Source organism: Oryctolagus cuniculus, chromosome 10 (assembly GCF_051225735.1).
Source record: "Oryctolagus cuniculus isolate XC-2025 breed Fujian yellow rabbit chromosome 10, ASM5122573v1, whole genome shotgun sequence".
In the NCBI taxonomy this organism is placed as follows: Eukaryota; Metazoa; Chordata; class Mammalia; order Lagomorpha; family Leporidae; genus Oryctolagus; species Oryctolagus cuniculus.
In genome coordinates this window covers 13,002,296-13,027,188 of record NC_142876.1, presented here as the reverse complement: position 1 = coordinate 13,027,188, position 24,893 = coordinate 13,002,296, and the positions used below count along the sequence as shown (strand labels likewise).

The window sequence follows — 24,893 nt, the reverse complement described above, 5'->3', positions numbered from 1 at the left end:
TATAATTCTATTGTACCACTACATATAAAACCTGTAAATATGGATAGAAAATTAAATGTTATGGAAATAGGTTTCATTTTATAGTAACTTCAACTTAAAGGCCAACTGTACATTTACAGTTACCGATCTAGAATAGATGAATAAACCGGGACTTGGGAGGGATCAAGGCAGCCCAACAAAGAGCATTCCCATGTCTCCATTGCACTGACCCGCACTTGCAGTTTCTGCTGCTAAGCCCGTGAACTGAGACCACAGAATGAACATGTATCACAGCCGAATTACTCTGACCTTTTTCTGAAAGTGAAGACAGTCTAACTACTCCTTCTTTTTTATTTGCTGGTGGTTAAAAAGTAAAACAAAAAAATGAGATTGTTCTTGCCAATTTTAATATTCCCAATGCACTTCCTGAATTATCCCTCTCCTTTAGGTCCCTATGTATAATAATTAATGTCCATCCTTAAACCACATCATCAGAACTGTCTCACAAATAAATTGTGTGCCATTACCCTGGAACACAGTAATAATTATAAATTGAGAATATTTCAAGCAGAAAGAAATGACTCATACATTTGTTTTCATCTGTAATATTTCTTCAACAGTTTGATAATTCCAGTGTACCTAGTAGCATATAAAAATATTTATTATAAAGCATTAGAAAACATTAGAAAACTTGTATAAAATGTGTATATTCAACTAGTTTTATTTATGCCAGTTATTGCTTAAATTTACTTTCAAACATAAAATTTTAATCTTGTAAATTTTAAATAAAACTAAATGGGTTGTAACAATCTGTAATACCCTTTCAAAGTCAGGAATCCATAATAAATATACCAATGACAGAACATACCATACCTTTGTTAATATTTAATACTTGTTTTAAGTATTAATACCTAACAAAATCATTTTCAGATTAACTTGCTACTCAACAGAGAACATCTTTTACTCTGCCATCATTATTCCATTTGATTTATACAAATGCACTAGCAATATAGAATTTTATTTATATAACAGTGAATTTTCTTATTCCAGCATTCATTACAAGGTAATGTATACAAAACAGTAATCATCACCATCTTCTATATGTAGGTCAGTGAGCATTATGGAGGCTTTACTTAGTTTTATTTTAATGGTGTCAAATCTTTCCTAATAAATATTACCTCTTTTACAATTGTTTTGTCTTAAGTTCAAATTTGCTCTTTTTTTGTGACATGAAAAGTTTAGTTCAAAAATTTCCAAAGTCAAAATCATGAAAAAGTGCAAGCCTGACAGCATAATTAACCTTTAAGGACTGCATTTACCATGTCTTCTTGAGTACAGCTTATGTTGAAGTATGGAGATGTATGTGTCCACTTTCTAGAGGCAGAGAATAAGGGCATGATCATTGGTAAGATCAATGACAGGTGGAGTTCCAAAGGACACACAGAGAAGAGTTAATCAATATATTGGATTGATTCCTTTTACCTCAGCCTGATAAATTGAGGAATACTTTCCTTTTTCAGACATCTTTAAGCAGGTAGATTTATAGTGGTAGGACAGGTGGTTCATATCAAACCTTTTCTCGTTAAATAGATGTGAGAAACTCATCAGAACTGCTGTGCATTGCTCTATTTTTAGCTGTGGTCTCTACAATCTTAAGTCATACCATAAGTGATGTCTAAAAGATTAATGGAGGGCATGGATGTTTGGGCATCCAAGGACATTCAGTCCCCCCAGCACCTTTGTGTGCTTGTGTAAGTTTGAATAGGTGTGCCTCTGAACACATGCATGTGTGTGTGTGTGAACTGGTATGAGAAAGCTGAGGAAAGAGAGGAATAGGAATTTGTAATAGGAATTACAAATGTGTAAATGTAAATGTCCACACATGGCACCAAGAGCTACCGTATGGTTATAACATGAGGTATCTGAACTCCAAATAGGAGGTTCCAAGGACTAGGGAGAATAATCTGTACAGGCTGTTTTTGCTTGTCCTGTTTTGCTTTTTGCCTGATGCTAGTATAACTTAAAAAGGCCAAAATTAAAATAAAACAAATAGTACCATTTTTAAGAAGTTGATTGTAATTTTAAAAATGAAACACAGCAAACTTTTTTTAGAGATTTATTTATTTATTTGAATGTCAGAGTTATGGAGAGAGAAGGAGAAACAGATTTTCCATCCAATGGTTCCTTCCCTAAATGGTTGCAACAGCTGGGACTGGGCCATGCTGAAGCTAAGAGTCTGGAGCTTCTTTCAGGTCTCTCATGGGGGTAGCAGGGGCCAAAGCACTTGGGGCATCCCATTAGCAGGGAACTGGATCCGAAGCAGAGCAGCCAAGACTTGAACCAGCACCTATGTGGGATGCTGGCATTTCAGGCAGTGGCTTTACCCACTGTGCCACAATGCTGGCCCCCAAGCAGCAAACTTTTTATTCAGAATGTGAAATGTGATAGGAAAAAGAACCTAGAACTTACAAAGTTCATAAATTACAGAAAAAGTTGTCTATGAGATCAGCTGAAGTAGATTTTTAATATACAGCAGAATTATTTCATTCCATCATAATAATTTAAACATGCTATGGAAAAGAAAGAACGGGATTGCAAATCTTCAATAAAAGGGAATTCATATTTAGCTGAATGGGACATCTGTTCATGTGTGTGACAGGGAAGGCAATGTGTTGAAAGAGGTAGAATTATTTGCTGTGCTCAGGCAGTGGGAGACTAGTCCCAGCATGCACTTGGCAAAACCAATACACTGTGAGATGGGGTGCAGAAGAGAGACTTGAGGGATAATATGTAGTTGCATTGAGTGCCTTAGTTGGGTTAAGCCCATACACCCTACGAAGTAAACAAACATACTTGATGAGCATGCTCAAAAGGCCAAGGAGTGAGAAGCAAGAGCCAGTCGAGTAAATGCTCCATTCAGTTTGAAATCACTTCTGAAGAGTGCCTTGCTAAGGATATGCTTTCCACAGGTCCTCATGAACAGAACTGCAAAACTAGGTGCTCCCAGTAATGGGCAGCCACAATAGGCTGGACCGCAGGGCAGCCCCACACTTCGCTCAGTAGTGCTCCGTCATAGGAGCCCTTCAGAGCCACTGTTGCTGCAACATGTGGATATCATCATTTCTCATCGTCATCCTTTCACAGTCATCAGTAAAGGTACTCCTGACATGCAGAAGTCTCTATTGAGGGCATCACAGAATTTAATGTATATTTGAGGGGAAGCAATTTCTAGCAGGTGTTATCACAGCCTAGGTGAATTGTGCCACTGAAATTAGATGTTTATTGGGGAATTCTGCACTAGTGTGAGTGAAAGGTTTCAGGATTCTTAGCATGGACTGTAGGACGGAGAGAAAGAGAAAAGGTTTGCATATCATTGAGACAGTGGTCGTGGACCTCCATCAGGCAGGGGATGATGGAACCATAATGGATTATTAAGAATGTATCTACTCTGCATGTACATTGTGCTTTGCATTCCTGTCTGGTGTAGATGTTGGGAGTCCATGCTAGTTTAGTATTTCTTACGTTTTACCAATTGTGCTGCTGACTTAATGATACAGAGGATTCACACAACAGCCGTGTCTCCCCCTCTGCTTCTCATGACTTAGACCTCACCATGGGTTCTGTGCTCTTCACCTTGTCTCCATTTGGGAAAAAAAATCCTTAATGTAAGCATTTAGTTTGGAGTCACAACAAATATCTTGAAAAAAGATTTAGAACTCAGGTAGTAAAGGTGGGCTTGTCTCTTGATGAATGAATTAAATTTTTGTGGGATCTTATTGATTAGACTAATCTCAGGATCATATATATGTGTGTGTGTGTGTAAGTGAAACAGACATAAGATTTGGTGTGTCTTAAATAGGGTGCCAACATGTGATTGCTTTTTATTTTCTTATTTATTCATTTACTCTAATGTTGTAGGACTGTACAATTGTTTTACTACTCATAGTGGATAGTAACACTTCTCAGTTCTATTTATAGTGGCCAGTTATTTAAGATGTATGTGCGTGTGCATGTGTGTGCATGCTCCCACACAGTCACATATCCCAATTTCAGAAAGGCATTTGCTATTTTTATACTTGCAACACTTTCTTCTTTGTTGAGCATTCTTTCTCAGCCAGGAAAGGGAGCAGTTTTTCACCAACAGTATGGTTTCATTGTACCCATTAAGATTAGAATAACACACGCAGTCCTACAGATTAAATGTCTGACTGCGTCAGATAATTACGTATTCATCTTAACGTTTCAAAGTTGATCATCCACTTTTAACGGCAGATGCTTACACTAACCTTGCAAGGACACTGAGTCTAGACTGCAAGCAATTTTCTGTTTGTGAATTTGGCAGTGATTACAAGCCTAGTGCTGGGCCCAGCTGGGAGAGAATCGTCAGTGATGAGGAGGATGGTTAAGTTCAAGGCTCTTGTAAAAAGATGTATGTGGAGAGGGAAAGGAAGAAGGAGGGAAGGGGGAGAAATCTGACACTAGAGTGAACAGAAAAGAAAGCAATGTGGGCCAGCGCCGTGGCTCAATAGGTTAATCCTCCGCCTTTGGCACTGGCACCCCAGGTTCTAGTCCTGGTCGGGGCGCTGGTTCTGTCCCGGTTGCTCCTCTTCCAGTCCAGCTCTCTACTGTGGCTCAGGAAGGCAGTGGAGGATGGCCCAAGTGCTTGGGCCCTGCACCTGCATGGGAGACCAGGAGAAGCACCTGGCTCCAGGCTTTGGATCAGTGCTGTGCACCAGCCGCAGTGCACCGACTGCGGTGGCCATTGGAGGGTGAACCAACGGTAAAGGAAGACCTTTCTCTCTGTCTCTCTCTCTCTCTCTCACTGTCCACTCTGCCTGTCAAAAGAAAAAAAAAAAGGCAATATGAACTTTTCGCCTTTAAGCTCTTAAGATATCAGTAGTGGGGAACAATTAACAACAGTCATGTAAAATATGGCCCCAGAGCTAGGTGGAAGTTCACAGTCAGGACTTCATGTGTGTTTTCCATGGAATTTCCATGGAATTTACCCTGTCTCCCATGCCAGAATGCCATAGGAACACAGTGTCATTATGCCATGAAAACAGTGCCCAGTTGACATGAATGAGTCCAATGAGTCATCAGGGCTGGATTTATAAATGGTGGTCCTGAATGGAAATGAAAGGTGTAGGAAATCTTAGATTAAATCCACAGCCCATGTATTATTATTATTATTATTATTATTGACAGGCAGAGTTACTGAGAGAGGGAGACAGAGAGAAAGGTCTTTTTTTTCCATTGGTTCACCCCCAGATGGCCGCTGCGGTCGGTGTGCTGTGCCAATCTGAAGCCGGGAGCCAGGTACTTCTCCTGGTCTCCCATGGGGTGCAGGGCCCAAGCACTTGGGCCATCCTCCACTGCACTTCTGGGCCACAGCAGAGAGCTGGACAGAATCCAGCGTCCCAAACGGGACTAGAACCCGCGGCGCCGGCCTACAGCCCTTGTATTACTCATATGCTCATGGTTGTCTGCAAGTGTCCATAGTGTCTCATGGCTCGGTTAGCAGGAGCAGGTGGACCGGCCCACATAGCTGCTGCTCTGTAGGACCACAGAGGATGGTTAGGGAGGCCGGAACGGTGGCATTGAAAAGGGGGCTAAGAGATGGTTGGCTGAGCAAGTGTTTTTATCTGTGGCCTGTGTTTTGCCACAAGATTCAAGTCTTTGTGTTGTTGAGCCTCGTTAGGATGTGGGGAGCTATCAGGTAGAGGGCAGATGGACTCACCTTTCTTTCCCCAGGTTCTCCTTTGCAGCAGCTCTTCATGTCCCTGCCTCACAGGGAAGCAGCTCCTATTCCAGAGACTGGCAGTAGGAGTGGAGCCTTGCACTAGCAGGCCGGTATCCATAATCCTGGTACTGCCAGGGAGCTGATGCACGAACTCAGTCAAGGTCCTTCCCTTTCTTCTCAGTTTCCTCATCTGCTAATGGCATTAATAAGGGCACTGTGGATTTTGATGAAGCACCATGTAGAGAACAATAAGAACAGGGAATAGAATATATATATATATAGAGAGAGAGAGAGAGAGAGAGAGACCCTGAAAATGACCGAAGAAAAATCAACAATTCATCACAGTTCAAGAGCACACTTTCCCCAGAGGGATGGTATACACAGGGCCCAGTGATCTGTCAGATAATTCCATATGGAGAAAATTAAAATATAATGGGCCAGAAATTTTTTCTTATATTATTCAGTTCCAACTAACAACTGCATAAACCAGAAGAAAGTCCAGGTAGTTAAGTACTGTGCCACAGAGGGAAAACACAGCTGTTACCATGCAGGGGAGCCGTCGCTTCCGTAAATCCATGGTGCAAAAAGCCGCATCTGCAGCAACTACAAGGGACATGGAAATGAACTGTGCCGGTGCTTTCTCCGAAGTGACTTTCCATAGTTTACATTTTTGTCACCTTCTCTTTTAAAAATCCAAACATAGTTCTGTAGGGCAGTGAAAAGCTTTGTTATTTGGTAAATTGGGTTTCTGTGTTCACATTAACTGAAGTTCAGGATGATGGTGGTTACAGGGAATGAAAGGGGTTGAAACGACAGATTGAGTGGTGTGTTTCTCAGGTTATGAAGTTCGGGAAAATGTGTAATTATTTCTGAGTTTCCTAAGGTTCCTCTGTTCAACATAATGTTCTGACATACAACAGGGACAGTCTCAGATATGAAATGCAAATCCATAGTTGCTGCCCAGCTCTGGATGTTGGGGTTAATCATGCAAATCTAATGCAGTTCTTGGTATTTCCAGAAAGATTTTAGTTAAAGTCCCGTGCACGTTTTGATTTAAAATTCTGACTTTAGAGAGCAGTGTAATTTTTTTCAGCTTTACATTTTAACATGCAGAACAGGATTTGGAGAAATCAGTGACTGGACATCCATCCATATTTGTTAATCCTGGGGCAGGGAGTGAATAAGGATGAGGCAGGAGGTAGAACAGAAGGGTTCCCTTAAACACTTTGGGGACTTCAAAGCATACTGAATGTGAAATTAGAACTGTATTTACAAGTGTTCTACCGAAAGTCCCTTTGTTTGGAATCAGATCAAACCTACTGGTTATATAGGTATATTGAATGTCGTCTCTGTTCAAAGAACATGGCTAATTCAGGCAAGGACAGACCAAATAAAAAATAACACCACCACTAGTTCCTAACTTTTGAAATGCCATAAAATACTTGGGAAATGAGACTATTTACAGGAAGAAATGAAATTGTCTTGCTCACTAGAGCAAGCTTGACACATTCTAATCGCCTTTCTGCTATGCGCAATCAGCATTCAGCTTATCTTTCCAAGAACAATAAACTTTCATGTACTGCTGCCTGACATAAAAATTATTTTTACATATCTCCATATCGCTGACTCTTGTAAGTTAATCTCATCTCACATGAATTTTTCACCAGCTTCACTCTGATGTTGATAAAGGAGATGGTTCCATCAAATACATCTTGTCAGGCGAAGGGGCAAGTTCCATTTTCATTATCGATGAGAACACAGGGGATATTCATGCAACCAAGAGACTGGATCGTGAGGAACAGGCCTACTACACCCTCCGAGCCCAAGCACTGGACAGGCTTACCAACAAACCTGTGGAGCCTGAGTCTGAGTTTGTGATCAAAATCCAGGATATCAATGACAATGAACCCAAATTTTTGGATGGCCCATACACAGCAGGAGTTCCTGAAATGTCTCCTGTGGGTAAGTAGAAACCATACTGCTATTGCAGTGAGCATCTGACTTTCAGTGGTTTGTATTTAAATCCATAATTTTGTTAAGTTCTGAAAAATGTATTATCTATAAAGGAGTTATCATGGTCAAAGGAAGGTGTGAGTTAGTAGTCAGTACCATTAATTCAACACATTATTTTAGTTATATGGAAAACTACGAAACTATTTTTGCATTTTACATTGTTCTTTTTACATTTTTTTTACAACTCAATGTCTTCAGAAATTTTTAGGTCTTACAGTTTGTTTTCCATTTAATGTTTGTTTATTTGTTATTAAATGAATACAGTTATGCCTCAGAAGTTAAACAATAACACCCTTCCAGATACAGCCCAGTGATGATCTGTTACTGTTATTTCCATGATACTAGGATAATGATTCACTGTTCCAAAGATCACCTTGTGGCTGGGCAATCTATGCAGAAGGTCCCCAGTGGCAAGCCACAGTGACATTCTAACAAACTGGCCTGTGTAATTGTAATGAATGTGGTTGAACCCACAAGTGTCCACTCACACGTCATCCTTCATCTTTCTGTAATCAACTAGTTGATTTATTTATTTACTTATTGTTTTTAATATTGAAGGAGGAAGTTTTCTTAAAACAACATTGGACCTTCTAATTTATCACATGGGAATTTTAGCCAATATTATTTGTGTTATTTTATTTATTTATTTATTTTTTCTTTCTTTTTTTTGGACAGGCAGAGTTAGTGAGAGAGAGAGAAAAAGAGAAAGGTCTTCCTTTTCTGTTGGTTCACCCCCCAGATGGTCACTATGGCTGGCGCTTTGCGGCCTGCAAACTGCGCCTATCCGAAGCCAGGAGCCAGATGCTTCTCCTGGTCTCCCATGTGGGTGCAGGGCCCAAGGACCTGGACCATCCTCCACTGCACTCCCTGGGCCACAGCAGAGAGCTGGACAGGAAGAGGAGCAACTGGGCCAGAATCTGGCACCCCAACCGGGCTAGAACCTGGGGTGCCGGTGCCATAGGAAGAGGATTAGCCTAGTGAGCTGCGGCGCCGGCCTATTTGTGTTATTTTAAATAAAAGTCATTTTAGTCATTCAATCAAGACCTCTCGTACATGGGTAGCGGGGAATTTAAAGAAGTGTATTGTTCATACGCTTTAGGGGAGTCACAGTTTAGTGACCCTAAGTGTTTGTGTACCAGATGAGAGAGGGGCAGCTTATTTGTGGCACTATGGCCTTCGCTGGCTGAAGAAATACAAACTGGAAATGAGACAGAGGAATCAGTGCTTCTGTTCAGAAGCAGGTCTGACACCGGTGGCAGAACCTCTGCATCACATGTGAGCATTTCTGCGGACAACAGGTGTGTCCACGCTCGGAGTCCTGCCCACACCTTTTCATCAAAGGCGGCAGCCACAGCAGCAGTGACCAGAGTCTCTAAGTTGGAGAGAAGACATGTTTTCCTCCACAAATTAGTGATGTTTAGTAAAATGAGACTGTGTGAGGAGTGTTTGACCACTTCCGTTCAACTTCAGAGCTGTGCTAGGGGCATTTTTGGCACCATTCTTTGGCTTGCTAAGGTTGCATAGACTGCAACCATGCAAATTGGGTCTGTGTCAAATTTTTGTTATAGAAAGTAAGTAATGCACGGTAGTTTTATTTGATGGTGGTATCCTGATTTCACACAGCATGATTATTAAGGACACCAGTATGTTTTTTAATTTACTTGAATTCAAACAAGGTCAAAACTTTTAGAAAATGATTTTTGGATATCATCAGATTTTACTTCATGCTAATTTGTACCACTGGGTTAATCTAAAAATTTTAATTTAGACCACAGAAATTTATACAAAATATGTTGCTATAGATTTGCAATGTTATAGTTTATAGTAATAGTAACTAAATAATTATAATACCTACTAAATAGTATGGTCTGTACAATGCAAATTTTCTATGTTTAATATTCAGGATTTTATTTTTCATTTGATATTAAATAATTATAAGATTTAAATCTCATGAATTATAACCTAGGAGAGTTTATTGATCACCAGAGGAGCATAGATAAACCTAAAACTCAATAAATTTATTTTCAAATAGATATATTTATGTAGGTATATAGTAGGTGTCCATATATATAATATGTAATATAATCTGTATGAAATTAGTTCATGGCTATGTCAGGAAAATATGTTATGCAGAAATAGATTAACTGGTTTTATTTTAATTGTTATTTTAAAGTTGCTTATTTTTTGAAATGAAGTAGGAAATCCCCAAGTTAGCATATCAACAGAATATATTGATATAAAGAAGCATTATAGAGAAAACAGAAATAGGAGTATAATTGATTATAGCATTTAAAATATTCACAATTTAATGAATTTTTATAAAGACATTTATTTATTGATTGGTTTTTAAAGTCTGAGTGACAGAGAGGGAGAGACAGATAGACAAACACACACACACACACACACACACACACAGAGGGAGAGAAAGAGAGAAAGAGAGAGAAAGAGAGATCTTCCATTTGTTGGTTGACTTCCCAGATGGCTGTACTGGCCAGTGCTTGGCCAAGCCAAAGCCAGGAGCCAGGAGCTTCATCTGGGGCCCAAGCTCTTGAGGCATCTTTGGCTGCTTTTCTGAGGCCATTAATAGGAAGCTCCATCAGAAGTGGAGCAGCCAGGGGATGAGCAGCACCCATATGCAGGCAGTAGCTTTACCCACTGTGCAACAGTGCCAGCCCTAAGAACATCGAATAAAAATCTTCAGGATTTTAAAAACGTGATGCCATGTCCTTATCTTCATAATTCCTTCCTAAGGTTAAAGAAAATGGAGTTGGTAACATCAGTCTTCCAAATACGGAAAATAGAATGGATTTGTAACAGAGTGCACATTAATAATGGCTTATTTATTTAGAAAGATCTGTGTAAGAATACATCTAAAAAGATGTTATAATTAAAATGTCACATTCAGGAACTTAGTAGAAACAAATTAGGACCTTAAAGAATACATCAACGTCTCATGTCCATCAGATAGGACATAAATTACATAATAGTATGTGCTTAACTATATAAACTATGCAATCATGAATTATTTTAGTATTTTGAATATTATATTTGAAATGGAAATAGAACAAACATATCAGTATTAATGTTTTTCTTATGGAATAAGTTAGTGCTTGGTAAAGTGAAGAAGCATGATGACATTTATCACATGCTGTAGAGAAAAACCCTAATAATGCTATTTTTAAAGTTGCTTTGCTTTTCCTTCCTTGGGAGCGCTTCATTTAGATATTTATGCATAATTTGTTTTTAAGTCAGTTCCTTGAAACAAAGACAAACCAAAACAACTCTCAAGTAGATAGGGTGGCCATCTACCTACTTCCCAGATAATGGGTCAACTGTACAATTAACAACATTTCTGTTTCTGTCTGGCTCTACCTAAACACAGCAGTGAGATAGCTCCATAATTTGTGAGTTGAGGATGTCAATAAATGCTATGCTGCTTTCTACATAGAGACTGACTTTTAATGAACCTACTTTTGGTGAAAACTGGAACCTGACCCTCAGAGGTGAAATTCCTAAAATTTCACTCCCGTCTGAGTCTCAGTATATGCTGATATAGCATGTCTCATCAATGTTTTTTTTTTTTTTTTTACCTATGTATTTTCATAACCCTTAAATAAATCATGAGTTTTACTAACCTTTAGCATTATTGGGAGGCTGACAGGAGCAAAGTAGAAAAAAAAAAAAAGCACGACAGTTTTGCATGTAACTTAAAGCAAGACAAATTAAAAATTGTAACTCTAATGGAGAATCTGCAACATTTTGTGAGTTCTTTCACTTTGTCCTGTTTGAATGTGTTTAACTCAATGGCTTTTGGGTCATTACCTAGGGACCTCAGTGGTACAAGTGACAGCCACAGATGCTGATGATCCTACCTATGGTAACAGCGCCCGAGTCGTCTACAGCATTCTGCAAGGGCAGCCTTACTTCTCAGTGGAGCCAAAGACAGGTAAAAAACAGAAATGTGCAATCTCTGTAAAAGTCATCAGTGATATCTTGGCTTAGAGTCAATATCAATTTCTACTAAGTAAAATTGGCACTGATAACATAGTCACTCTATTTTATCATGTTCCTGTATATATATCTACTACTATAATACATAGAATATTCTTTATACAGGAGTTACCACCCATGTTCTTAACAAATTAAAGAAAATTCTATATATTTAAATACATCTCATTTGCCTTCTCCTGGCTATATAAGAAAATTTTGTTTTCTTCCACAGATTCACATAGGGAGTTGTACTTGGCCATGTCTTTCAGTTGCATAGTTCATAGTTTCAGGTTTTCCTTCCAGAAGCCATTTCTCAGGGAAACATGTTGAAACATAATGATTAGGATGATAGTCGGCTACGTCAAAAACTAAACTAAAAGTATTTTTTTTTTCATTTGGGGAAAATTGTTACTATGAGTTGCAACGTATGTGGGGAGAATATTTATGTGGTTGACTTATTTGTTCTGTTTGAAATCTGAAACAGTTTGAATTGAGTAAGCTGTAAGTTGGAGCATTATAGATATGGTTATAAAATTATATTTTAATATATATGAACTTTCTGGGCCTGTGCATAGGGAATGGTGGGGATATAAATATTGCCCTTGTTTTTTAAATCAGTGTGAAATATAAAATATCTCTGTTTTTAAATAATATTGTTCTATTGTAGACTAGTATTCTTCAAATACATAAATTTATGATTATGATTTTTGATAGTACTATGCCTCCAAGTGAATACTGCAATGCTATTGGTCTTGTTGTTCATACTTATAAAAAAGACAATATTTATTGATCTAGTCTCAAGTCATGATGAGGATAAATGTCTGGAGAATAATAGCTATAGTGTGTGTGAACAGAGAAAAGAATTTAATCCTTGCTCATTCATTGGTGCTTTTCTAGCAACTGCCAATTCATTTCTATGCCGTGGCAAAGTTTGAGTAGACATAGTTTAATTAAGGAAGTGTTGCAGGAAAACCAAATGGAAGTATTTGATTATGGTACTAATTCTATAAATGTAAAAAGTGTGCTCAGGTTTGATTGAAAGATAGATTTCAGAAACCTAAATGCAAACACATGTTCCTTAGCTTATATATCTACTCTCTGCAGCTGAGAAAGACATTGACAAGTTTCTCACAAATTATACATCCCTGCTTTATATAACCCATCTTGCAACAGCATGTATTAATTCAAAGGGTTAATTATTTTTCTGCTACTCTTGATTGGCTTGTGATTTTTAGCTTTGCTGTAAGATAATAGGATTTATATATATATATATATATATATATATATATATATATATATAAAATCCTGTGGAGGTAAAGATTCAAAAATTGATAGACAAGGGAATAGTATGTCATGGGGTTACATTCTTAGTCCTTCAAACTTAATTTTAATTTCAGAATCTAAAAGACTGTGTATTGCGGGAAAAAAAGTCGAGTGTTTTAGATTCTGCAATGATAGTAATCATTGGAACTTTCTTTCTATTTTTTCAGTGCAGAGATTTGTGGGCATTTTTGTCGTTTGCTAACTCATACCATGTAAAGAAAAAAAAATTAAATGGCATTGACAAACATGGGTAGTTTTCAGTCCTTTGGGGCATGGGAACTGTAAATGAAGTTTCAGTTCATCTTTTCTACTTGGTGTCAGTCTGATTCTTATCTGTGTGAGAACTAACATTATTTTCTACTAATGTAAATCTAAACATTTGGGAAAGAAAGTACACGTCTGACAGGATAAAATGTTGAAAATATGCCAAGAGAAAAATAGGTACAGTTGGTTCTTGACCAGTGCATTTCTGTAAGTTTTTTTTATCTTCTAAGAAAAAAAAAATATGGTTAGAAGCTCAGAGGATGTATTCTACCTAAAACACTGTTTACAGGCAGAATGACCAGAAGGTAACTTTATTTTCTACTTTGGTTTATTTTTCCAAAAAGCTAAAATGTAGATAGTTGTACAAACCAGTGTTGACTAACTACTTCAATATGCAAATGAGATGGCACCAGAAACAAGATAACATAGTAGTAAACTACTGGGTGATCCTTGTCCACAAATGTGCTGGGAAACAGGATTATTCTTAGGCACATTAATCTGTTCTGTGGCCTGCAAGCCAACAGATACTATTTTTGAATGTATATGATATATGGCAGGACTTGCTAAGTTTCACTTCAAAATGAAAATGTGACCCCTTGATCTAAAATTAGTAAGGATTTCAGTATATCATGAGCAAAGCTTTAGACTTAGGATGAGGTCAGTGTGACTGAACAGGTCACACACCATAGAGTCTGTTCTGGAAAGTGGATCAAGTGTTAAACTCTAATTGTCATTCAATTCTTTCCATGTGACTACATGGTACCATCATTGTATATGACATGTGTAGCTGCTACGTTATGATTCCATGTGAATGGTTTCACCCTAAAATACCTCTCCCAAATATGCCCTTCATGCACGTTCCATTCTGTGTTGTGCCTCCTGTTGTGGAAGGGTGTTAGCCCTGGCCCAGCCTACTGAAAACAGTGTAGAAGAGAAGCCCCTTCCTCAATGACTCTTGCTAATTGGTACCAGCTCAGGAATCCCTTGGTGTCCAGAAGCTGCCAACTGTACTGCAATGGTTCTTTATCATCTTTCCAAAGGTGAAGGATACCAAGTTAGATAAAAAGCGTACAGACAAATAGAAACGTATTAGGCACTCGCATCTTAAATCTTTTGCATACAATGAAATGCCCATTCAAATAATTTTGTGATTTTAATTTGAAAATAATTTTCTTTTTTTAAAGATTTTATTTATTTAAGAGGTAAAGTTATAGACAAAGGGAAAGAGAGAAAGAGAAAAAGGTCTTCTATCCACTGGTTCACTCCTCATGTGGTCTCAACAGTTGGAGCTGGGCCAATCCAAAGCTAGGAGCTAGGAGCATCTTCCAGGTTTCCCATGGAGGTGCAGGAACCCAAGGACTTGGGCTATCTTCTGCTCTTTTCCCAGGCCATATCAGAGAGTTGGATCAGAAGAGCAGCAGCCGAGACTAGAACCAGCGCCCATATGGGATGCTGGCACCCCAAGCAGAGAATTAACCTGCTGTGCCACAGCACCAGCCCCATTGAAAATGATTTTTATCCAACAGTTTTCTCAATTAATCAACAACTTACTTCTTAAAAGAACCACGACTATGCATTTTCTCCATATTGATATACTACTGGTAAACGCAATAATAAAATTACCTTTCTTAGTTTTATTGCTTATTTTATTAAACCCATGAATAAATGACATTTCAGTTTTCAAACTATTATTTTTAAATGGCATTTTTAAAAACAGAAACATATCTTCAATTTTTTTGTTCATTTCAGTTCCTAAGTTCCTTTGAAATTTAATTTTCAAGTATCGTGGATATTTATTTTCCTTAAAAGGTGAAATTGTTTATTCTAGAATCTTTGCCATCACATCTCAGTTTCTGCATTTGTATGAGAGTAGTGTTTGACACTATTCTTTGTTCATTTTTGTAAATGAACAACTTGATAAACAAGCAACATAATGATTCAAAGAATGTTAGACATAATAGATTTTATCTTTCATATAAACTTTTTTTTTCTGAAAAGCAACTCAAGTCTCAAAGGTATTACACCTAAGAATGTCCAAGTTACTCTCCATTGGCCCTCAATTTTTTTTAAACTTTATATACTGTTGAGTTTTGCTGCTTTTTCTAATTTCACTGGTTATCAGTATGTAACATCATAGAAAGAGTTGGATTTATGATGCTTCATGACATACTCAACCTGGAGCTCTCTCTTGCAAGGTGGTGGCATTTAGGACTACGTGAATTTTTAAAAGTGACCAACACTAGCCATTTTGAATGTGTATAGGGGAGTACTTATTTCTCATTTGTAATATAGTAGATGATCACATTACATTAAAATATGCATATGTATCTCTGCTAGCAAAACATGGCATTGGGATTGTTTCCTGAATATGTACTTTATTTGTAAACATCATATAATATAACATTATTTGATATAAGATAACCCAGAATAGGCTAGTGTTGGTTATGAACATCCTTGGGATACTTTAAAATATTAATGATGCCTATTCAAAGAAACTGAATACATAAATACCATTACAGATTCATCGCATTACCAGAGATATCTACCATTCTAATTCACAGGTTCATAGTCACATAAAAAAAAAGTCATCATCTCTGTAGTAGCTACTGAGAGTTCTAACATAATATCCAGTTACATCTGTTAAAACAGAAGCACAGCAAACAGACAAGCTATATGAATTTCCCACTGTTTTTGTAGCACAGAATCTCCTGTCTGTTTCTCGGTGACACTCTCAAGGTTGACTTTGTTCCCTTTTGGCGATGACTGAACCAAATGGCTCTGTTCATCCATGGTCCTTACCTCCGGATATGAACGAGTATTGAATAAACGCAAAACATAAGGAAGTTAATGTCTCTACGTCTGTGACCTGAGAACTCTAGGTGTACCTATGTAAAATAAACATGGTAAAGAGGAAAGTGGGCTAGACAGATGGTTTTGGGAGTTGGTCAGTGCAAATAACCCAGGTCTTAGTTGTTGTAAGAAAGTTTTATCAATCAGGTCCCTGAGAAAGGTGGTTTTTGAATATTGAGATTCTTTTAAGACTTAATCCATTCAGAGTTATATTTAAATATTCATTGAGTTTTAATGAGGAAATTTCCATTGATTTGAACCCTTACAGCATGAATACCCTCCAACTAGTGTTGCTTGGGTTTATGTGTTTTCCTGGACTCTTAAGGCTAATCCACAGCCTGGTTCTGGATAATCTAGGCCCCACAATTGGTTCCCCGAACGGCGGTGCATTTCAAAAATGACTGCATTTGTTACATGTGGGACATACAACAAATCTGTTTTAAATACTTACTTATGTGTTTAAAAGGCATAGTTATCAAAAGAGAGAGAAAGAGAGAGAGAGAGAGAAAGAGAGAGAGAGAAAGAGAGAGAGAGAGGGAAAGAGAAAGAGAGAAAGAGAGAGAGAGAAAGAGAGAGAGGGAAAGAGAGAGAGAGAGAGAGAGAGAGAGAGAGATCGTCCAATTTGCTGGTTCACTCTGCAAGTGTCTGAATGGAATCTGGAACTCCATCCGGGTTGCCTGTGTGAGGGAAGGGGCCCAGCACTTGGACCATCTCCCGCGGCTTTCCCAGGTCCATTAGCAGGGAGCTGAATTGGAAGCACAGAGACTTGAAATGGAGCCTAGTGGGATGCTGTCATACAGGGTACTGCCACTGCTTGGGCCCCTGCCACCCATGTGGGAGACTCAGATGGACTGCTAGGCTCCTTACTTCTGCCTGGCCTTGCCCTGTCTATGGCAGCCATTTAGAGAGTGAAGCAGCAGATGGAAGGTTGTCTGTCCGTCTCTCTCTTTCTCTCTCTTTCTCTCTGTTTCTCCCCTCTCTCCAGCGCTGCTTTTCAAATAAATAAATCTTAAAAAAAAAAGAAAAAGATTGGATTCAAGCAGTTCAGAAGCATAGTCAGCTATTTGCTCTGTGTGTTTGTGTGAGTTCAGCTGTTTATCTGTATTTAAATATGAGAATCAGTTTTTAAATAGGGGGTTTATCCAACTAGAAATCTATTATGACTGTATATATTTAACTTATCTAAATTAAAATTTTCCAAATTTTTGTATTCTTGTTGAAACTGTGTTTGATAGTTGAGGCATTAGGAAATTGCCACTGATACCTGCAGTAATTTGAAGTTTGTTATGATTTTTGCCTTGGAAAAGTGTTTTTTTAAGAACACATACAAAGAAGCAATTAGAAGTGTTCAAAATCAATGAGTTGACTTTGCCTATTAGGTTTCTAACATAATGATGTTGTATTTCTTTTCACAAATAATATCTCTATGCAAAACTATGTTAGGGCCTGGTGCTGGTTCTGTAGCACAGCGGGTTAAAGCACCAGCATCATATAAGGACACCAGTTCGAGTCCTGGCTGCTCCATTTCTGATTCAGCTACCTGATAATGCACTTGGAAAAGCAGTAGAAGACGGCCCAAGTCCTTGGGCCCCTGCACCCATGTGGGAGACCCAGAAGAAGCTCCTGCTCCTGGTTTCAGATCAGCCCAGCTCCAGCTGTTGTGGCCATTTGGGGAGCGAACCAGTGGGTGGAAGACCTCTCTCTCTCCCCCTCTGTCTCTACCTTTCTCTGTAACTCTCTTTCCAATAAATAAGAAATCTTAAAAAAGAAAAAAAAAAACTATGTGAAGATGGGGCTGCAGTGTTTTCTGTTTAGTTGGTAAATCATGGACTTATCATTCCAATGAACATGGAAAGGTGATAACTGACTTATACAAATTGGTATTAGAAGGAAATGAGAGATGACATAAATCTCTAGTAGAACATTTTCCTAAAATAACTCCTTTTCCTAAAATAACTCATTTTCCTAATCCTTATAGATTAAACACATTTGTAGGTAGGTCAAATGTTCAAGATAAGTAATAAGTAAGATAAGGAATACTTAAGTAAGATAAGTTAATACTCAGTTTTAAAAAAAATTACACAAAAAAGGATGGTTAAGAGCAAGAAAAAGTAGAAAAGCATAAAGATGTGTAAGTTTTGGAACTTTGTAAAACAAAGATTATGTTTGGTAACAGTGAGTTCCGTGTTTATTGAGATTAGAGTTATCAAAAGTATTGAGAAATGAACTTGAAATATTAATAGAACCATTACAGTCTAAGATGACAATGTTTCAGACACTCACCAACTGAACCTGATGTTTATAGCACTATGCTTTTTTAAAAAAAAAATTGTAATCTTTCAAAGATTAGTTGTAAGCGGCAGATAGAAAACCAAAAGGATTCATGCATTTCTGAGTCTCTATTATTGTGACTGTTGCAACAGATGCAGTGCATGTTTAAAATAAGTAAGAAATGTTAAAATCAAAAAGCCCTACTGCTCAAATAAGTACAAATTAAATGCTTAAAAATCTTGCAGACGTGTGTGTGTTCCTGCTTGGGAGCAAGTGCTCAGATCTAACCAATACTACATTCTCTTAAGATAGTGTGAGTGCATTCAGAAATCCACCAACAACAGATGCTGGCGAGGATGTGGGGAAAAAGGGACACTAACCCACTGTTGGTGGGAATGCAAACTGGTCAAGCCACTATGGAAGTCAGTCTGGAGATCCCTCAGAAACCTGAAGATAACCCTACCGTTCGACCCAGCCATCCCACTCCTTGGAATTTACCCAAAGGAGTTTAAATTGGCAAACAAAAAAGCGGTCTGCAGCCTAATGTTTATTGCAGCTCAATTCACAATAGCTAAGACCTGGTACCAACCTAAATGCCCATCAACGGTAGACTGGATAAAGAAATTATGGGATATGTACTCTTTAGAATACTATACCGCAGTAAGAAACAACGAAATCCAGTCATTTGCAACAAAATGGGGGAATCTGGAACACATCATGCTGAGTGAAATAAGCCAGTCCCAAAGGGACAAATACCATATGTTCTCCCTGATTGGTGACAACTGACTGAACACCAAAAAGGAAACCTGTTGAAGTGGAATGGACACTATGGGAAACGGTGACTTGATCAGCATAGCCCTGACTGTTAATGAACAACTTAATACATTATCCCTCTTAGTAGTTTTTTTGTCTGTTCTACTTAATATGACTGGTTTAATTCTGAAATTAATACACAGTTATTCTTAAGTGTTGAAATTTAACTGAAATGTGATCCCTGTTAAACATAAGAGTAGGAATAAGAGAGGGAAGAGATGTACAATTTGGGACATGCTCAAGCTGACTTGCCCCAAATGGTAGAGTTAGAAACATACCAGGGTACTCCAATTTAATCCCATCAAGGTGGCATGTACCAATGCCATCTCACTAGTCCAAGTGATCAATTTCAGTTCACAATTGATCATAATGAAAGGACTAAGAGTCAAAGGGAGCACATAAGCAAGTCTAGTACCTGCTAACACTAACCGATAGAATAAATAAAGGGGAGAGTGATCCAACATGGGAAGTGAGATACTCAGCAGACTCATAGAATGGCAGATGTCCTAAATAGCACTCTGGCCTCAGAATAAGCCCTAAAGGCATTCGGATCTGGCTGAAAAGCCCATGAGAGTATTTCAGGCATGAAAGCCAAGACACTCTGGCAAAAGATCTCTGTGAGTGAGATCTCAGTGGAAAGAACAGGTCTTCAAAGAAGGAGGTACCTTTCTCTGAAGGGAGGAGAGAACCTCCACTTTGACTATGACCTTGTCTAAACAAGATAAGAATCGGAGAACTCAGAGGGCTTCCATAGCCTTGGAAACTCATGACTGGAGCATAGGGAGATTACTGATGCCATAGACAGGAGTGTCAATTGGTAAAGTCAACAACAGGAGTCACTGTGCACTTACTCCTCATGTAGGATCTCTGTCCTTAATGTGCTGTGCATTGAGATTTAATGCTATAATGAGTACTCAAACAATATATTTCACTTTGTGTTTCTATGGGGGTGCAAGCTGTTGAAATCTTTACTTAATGCATACTAAACTGATCCTCTGTAAAAAAAAAAAAAAAAAAAAAAAAAGAAACTATCAACTCCCAACTTGACTCTCACTGGGATTAAACATGACAATAGGTCTGATCTGATTTCATCATCATTAAAAAAAAAATCATCTATTATTTTTCACTTTATGTTTCTGTGTGGGAGCAAACTGTTGAAATCCTTACTTAATGTATACTAAGCTGATCTTCTGTATATTAAGATAATCGAAAATGAATCTTGATGTGAATGGAAGGGGAGAGGGAGTGGGAAAGGGGAGGGTTGTGGGTGGGAGGGACGGTATGGGGGGGAAGCCATTGTAATCCATTATTCGTACTTTGGAAACTTATATTCATTAAATAAATAAAAAAAAAGGAAAAGAAAAAAAATAAATCTATTAAAAAAAAAAAAAGATAGTGTGAGTTACATCTAACTTGGAATCTTAGAAACTGATCACATACTGCCATAAATTATTATAAGCTTTTCAAAAGCAGAAAAGAGAAGAAAGCAATACCTTCACTGCTATGTTCTAGTACAGGTGACTACCCATTATTCTAGATAAGGTGTCCATTTTGTTGACATTTAAACTAGTATTTCACTCACCATATTTCCCTGAGACCCATGAAGGTGACTGTCTATTTTCTTTGCTTTATATTATTATATACGTTTACCAAAATATGTGAATGTGTAATGCACAGTGAGATTATTGTATACGTTTACTAAAATATGTGATGTGTAATGCACAGTGAGATTATTAAAAAGCAAACAAAAAAAAAACACAGCATAACAAAAGCAACAACTGATGGGTATCTTGCTACCTATTTCAATGTTATTTGCTACTATAAATGCAGTGGTTCAGTATGCATTTCATTGAGATTTGAAATTTTACAGGAGTCATCAAGACTGCCCTTCCAAACATGGATAGAGAAGCAAAAGACCAGTACTTGCTTGTCATTCAGGCAAAGGATATGGTTGGTCAGAACGGAGGTCTGTCAGGAACTACGTCAGTCACCGTAACCCTGACTGATGTCAACGATAACCCACCCCGCTTTCCTCGAAGTAAGTGCCATTTTTGTTAACTTTCCTCACCAAAATTTATAAAAATCTTTAAAAGGAATTCTTTAAGTGCTTCCCCAGCAAATACTATTGTCTTGCATTCTCCCCAAATTTTATTTTATCAAGGATAGGTTTATAATTGAGTAGTTAGTAACTAGAAGGATCTTGAGAATAAATAGAAACCATTATATATTTGTATTACTTCTATTTTTAAAATGATTTTAATTCATATTTTGAGTATTGGATAAGTATTATATTTATATAACCATTTTCTTTTCTAAGCCATATACTTTTTATACATTCTGTAATTATGAAGTTGTTGTCAATTAGTAATATTCAAATATATCTTATCAGTTCTAAACCAAAAATATTGGTTTATTTTTAAAGATGAAAAAAAATAGCAACAAACATTTTCCTTTTTCATTCCACATTTTTAAACCAGTGCAATACACTTAACATTCCTTTAACGGTTCTAACACATCTTTCTTGTACAGACATTCAGGGTTTCAAAAGAAATCAGTCCAAAGAACTAGAACACCACATGCCCTCAATTCAGCTTCTTTGACCAAAGTTTTTTTTGACTTAACCAAGAAAAAGGGAAAAATAACATATTCTCTAGGTAGAGGTGTTGTGTTTGTAGAAAGCATTTCATCTCATACTCTTTTTAGTTGACTTTTTTTTGTCAGCATATGTGGTACTTCTTTAGAATTCTCAAGAAAATAAAGGGATTATACAGACTCTGATGTCTGTGCAAAGTTTTTAAAATGCTTATCCAATAGAAATGAGAAAGTAAACTTTCTACCACAAAAGGGAGGCAACGATATCAAATAAGGAGGCTTTCTTGAGCAAATTTGAATGATATTGTTTTTTCTTCAAATACTGCTTCTTCAGGTATTCATCTTGTTTATATATTTTAATATTAATATTTTTTGCACAAGAAGCATTTTAATCTCCTTGCAGTATAGAAAAGTCACTAAAAGTTTATATTTTTTCATAAAAAACATGAAAATAAGTCTGTTTTTGATTGTGATATTGTTGGGTTATCATATTACAGTAGGAGGTTTTAGGGGAAAAAAGTAAGAATGTAATAATCTTGGGTTCATAGTAAATTAACTGCTTTTCTTTAAGTCTGGAAGGATAAGGCAATATACTCAGATAAGACATTATGCTTGGAATTTTAGTTTTAGTTATGTTTTGATAAGATAGAGCACAGATTGTCTAACTTATTGGATACTCTCCTTATTAATGTAAGAAAAGGCAAGGATATGTCACAGAAGCTTACATTTTTTTCTGACTTTTCCCACCAATTAATTATCATTCTAAGCCTGAAATTTTCAAATCTTGTGAACTTTTCCAACTGTGTCAAAGAGGTCACACGAAAACCCTAAGTATATGCTGTAATCATTTTTTAAAGTTTATAACTATCACAGCCTTTAGAAACTCACAGCCTAAAAGTGATTCCTTCATAGGAGTGCGTTTTTCTTTCCATCTTTCTCTCGAAGAGAACCCATTCTTCTCTTTTCATATGAAAGTACGAATGTGCCATAGTTTGTCAAAAGGGAATGGTGTAAGATGAAGGAGGTAAGATAGCATACACGATTAGAGAAGTAAAGAAACAGCATTGTGAGGTGCCTCCACTTTTCTAGTGGTGGTCCAGCTGCTTCCTCTGCCTCCTAGCCTTGTTTTTCAAGATGAGGGATGGTGAGGAGGAGTCATTTTAAAAGTTAAACACTCAAAAAGTTACCCTTAATTTCTTACTTTTCTTCATGTTCAAATAGTACTGACAATATTCTTGGACTGTCATGCCCTCATTAGTTCCATATACAGCTCACAAAAGTAATTCTCGTCTTTAGTAAATGTGTAACTTAAAAGTAGATTAATGAAAGGAAACACCAGAAAATTCATGGGAAAACTTGAATTAAAATATGTTTATTTTGTTGCAAAAATATTTTGAAGTTCTATGCATGAGGAATTTTTTAAAAGTTCATAGAAAAAATAGATTATGAAAAAAAGCTGCATGAATTTCCAAGTGTTCTGCACCCATGTACACTCATCTTTTAACTTATTGTTTCATGTACCTTTTGAAGTGTCATTATACTGTCTTCTACTTCCTGGCCTGTTACCTGAAATGTTCTTCATAAAATACTACATAAATTCAAACACTAAATTATCAGAACTATTTAGCCTTTTATTTGCCCATTTTAAGCCTAAGCTGTACTATTTTTATTTATTATTTGTTTTTTATTTAGTATTTATTACAATTAATTGCCTATATTTAAGGATTATATATTAATTAAAATTATTTTAAATTTATTTTTATTGATGAGTCATTTTTTTCTTAGCACAAGAAATGCAGGAAGGCAGAAGGGAGGTGTTTTCCTTGCCTGTCCTCAAGCTACCTGCTTCTGCTATTACATAGTGATCATTATCAAATCACCCCAATCAAATTGCTTGAAGTTACATGAAACTTACCATTTGTCTTAAGTTGCCTTAGTATCTTGATGATTGAAAAAATATAAGCAAATTAAGCAAAGACGATGCAAAACGGCATCTAAGTCTTTGTGGTTGTGAGTTTGGTATGAGGTTAAGTTCAATTCACGTTTTGAATTTCACAGGGTCTTACCAATACAATGTCCCGGAATCATTGCCTGTGGCCTCTGTGGTGGCCAGAATTAAAGCTGCCGATGCAGACATTGGAGCCAATGCTGAAATGGAGTATAAAATCGTGGATGGTGATGGGTTGGGAATTTTCAAGATTTCTGTTGACAAAGACACACAGGAAGGAATCATTACTATACAGAAGGTAAGGTTTTCTTTATTTTTATTTTTATTTTCTCCTGGGACGGCATCACAGGAAACTGAGAAATCATGTCTGCTTTGACAGCAGAAGGTACTAGACAAACTAAACAGCCATACGGAACCATTGATATTTTAACGTTAGTAAGATGAGTTAGGCATTTCTTTTCTCTCTTTAAAAACAGGATTTTATTTATTTATTTGAGAAGTAGAGTTACAGACACAGAGAAGGGGAGACAGAGAGAAAGGTCTTCCATCTGCTGGTTCACTCCCCAAATGGCCACAGTGGCTGGAGCCTGGCAGATCCAAAGCCAGGAGCCAGGAAACTCTTCTGGGTTTTCCATGTGGGTGCAGGGGCCCAAGCACTTGGGCCATCTTGTACTGCTTTCCCAGGCCACAGCAGAGAGCTGGATCAGAACAGGAGCAGCATGGACTTGAACCGGTGCCCGTATGGGGTGCCTGTGCCACAGTAGAGGCTTAACCCACTACACCACAGAACCGACATTTATTTTCAGTGCCAAAATGCTAGGGAAACTTGAGTGACTATTTATGATACCCCATGAATTTTACTGTTTGAGTAAAACCACATCCCATATCCATGATCCTATAACAGTAAGGCACACTGGCAAATGTGCTATGGCTGCTTTGAAGACCAAGTTGGGGAAATGAGTGTTTCTCCCTGACTATTCCACTAATGAAACCTTGAAGTCAACCGAAAGTCTGTGTATAAACATCATTTTATTTTGTTGATACATGGAAACCATACAGATACAATTGGAAGTAGAAACTAAACTGGGAAAACTTACTATATTACCAGTT

General features: G+C 37.4%; 1 protein-coding gene across 4 annotated transcripts in view; it reads left to right on the top strand.

Moving 5' to 3' along the window:
• The window catches only part of CDH7 (cadherin 7), a 159,801-nt gene that overhangs the window by 52,046 nt on the left and 82,862 nt on the right, over positions 1 to 24,893 (top strand). For all 4 annotated transcript variants that reach the window (XM_051851139.3, XM_089304998.1, XM_070049871.2 and 1 more), the window contains exons 3-6: positions 7,387 to 7,681; positions 11,559 to 11,678; positions 21,114 to 21,281; positions 23,894 to 24,081. In XM_051851139.3, the coding sequence (XP_051707099.1) occupies positions 7,669 to 7,681; positions 11,559 to 11,678; positions 21,114 to 21,281; positions 23,894 to 24,081 (489 nt within the window). In that variant the 5' untranslated portion in view covers positions 7,387 to 7,668. The remainder of the gene's footprint in view (positions 1 to 7,386; positions 7,682 to 11,558; positions 11,679 to 21,113; positions 21,282 to 23,893; positions 24,082 to 24,893) is intronic.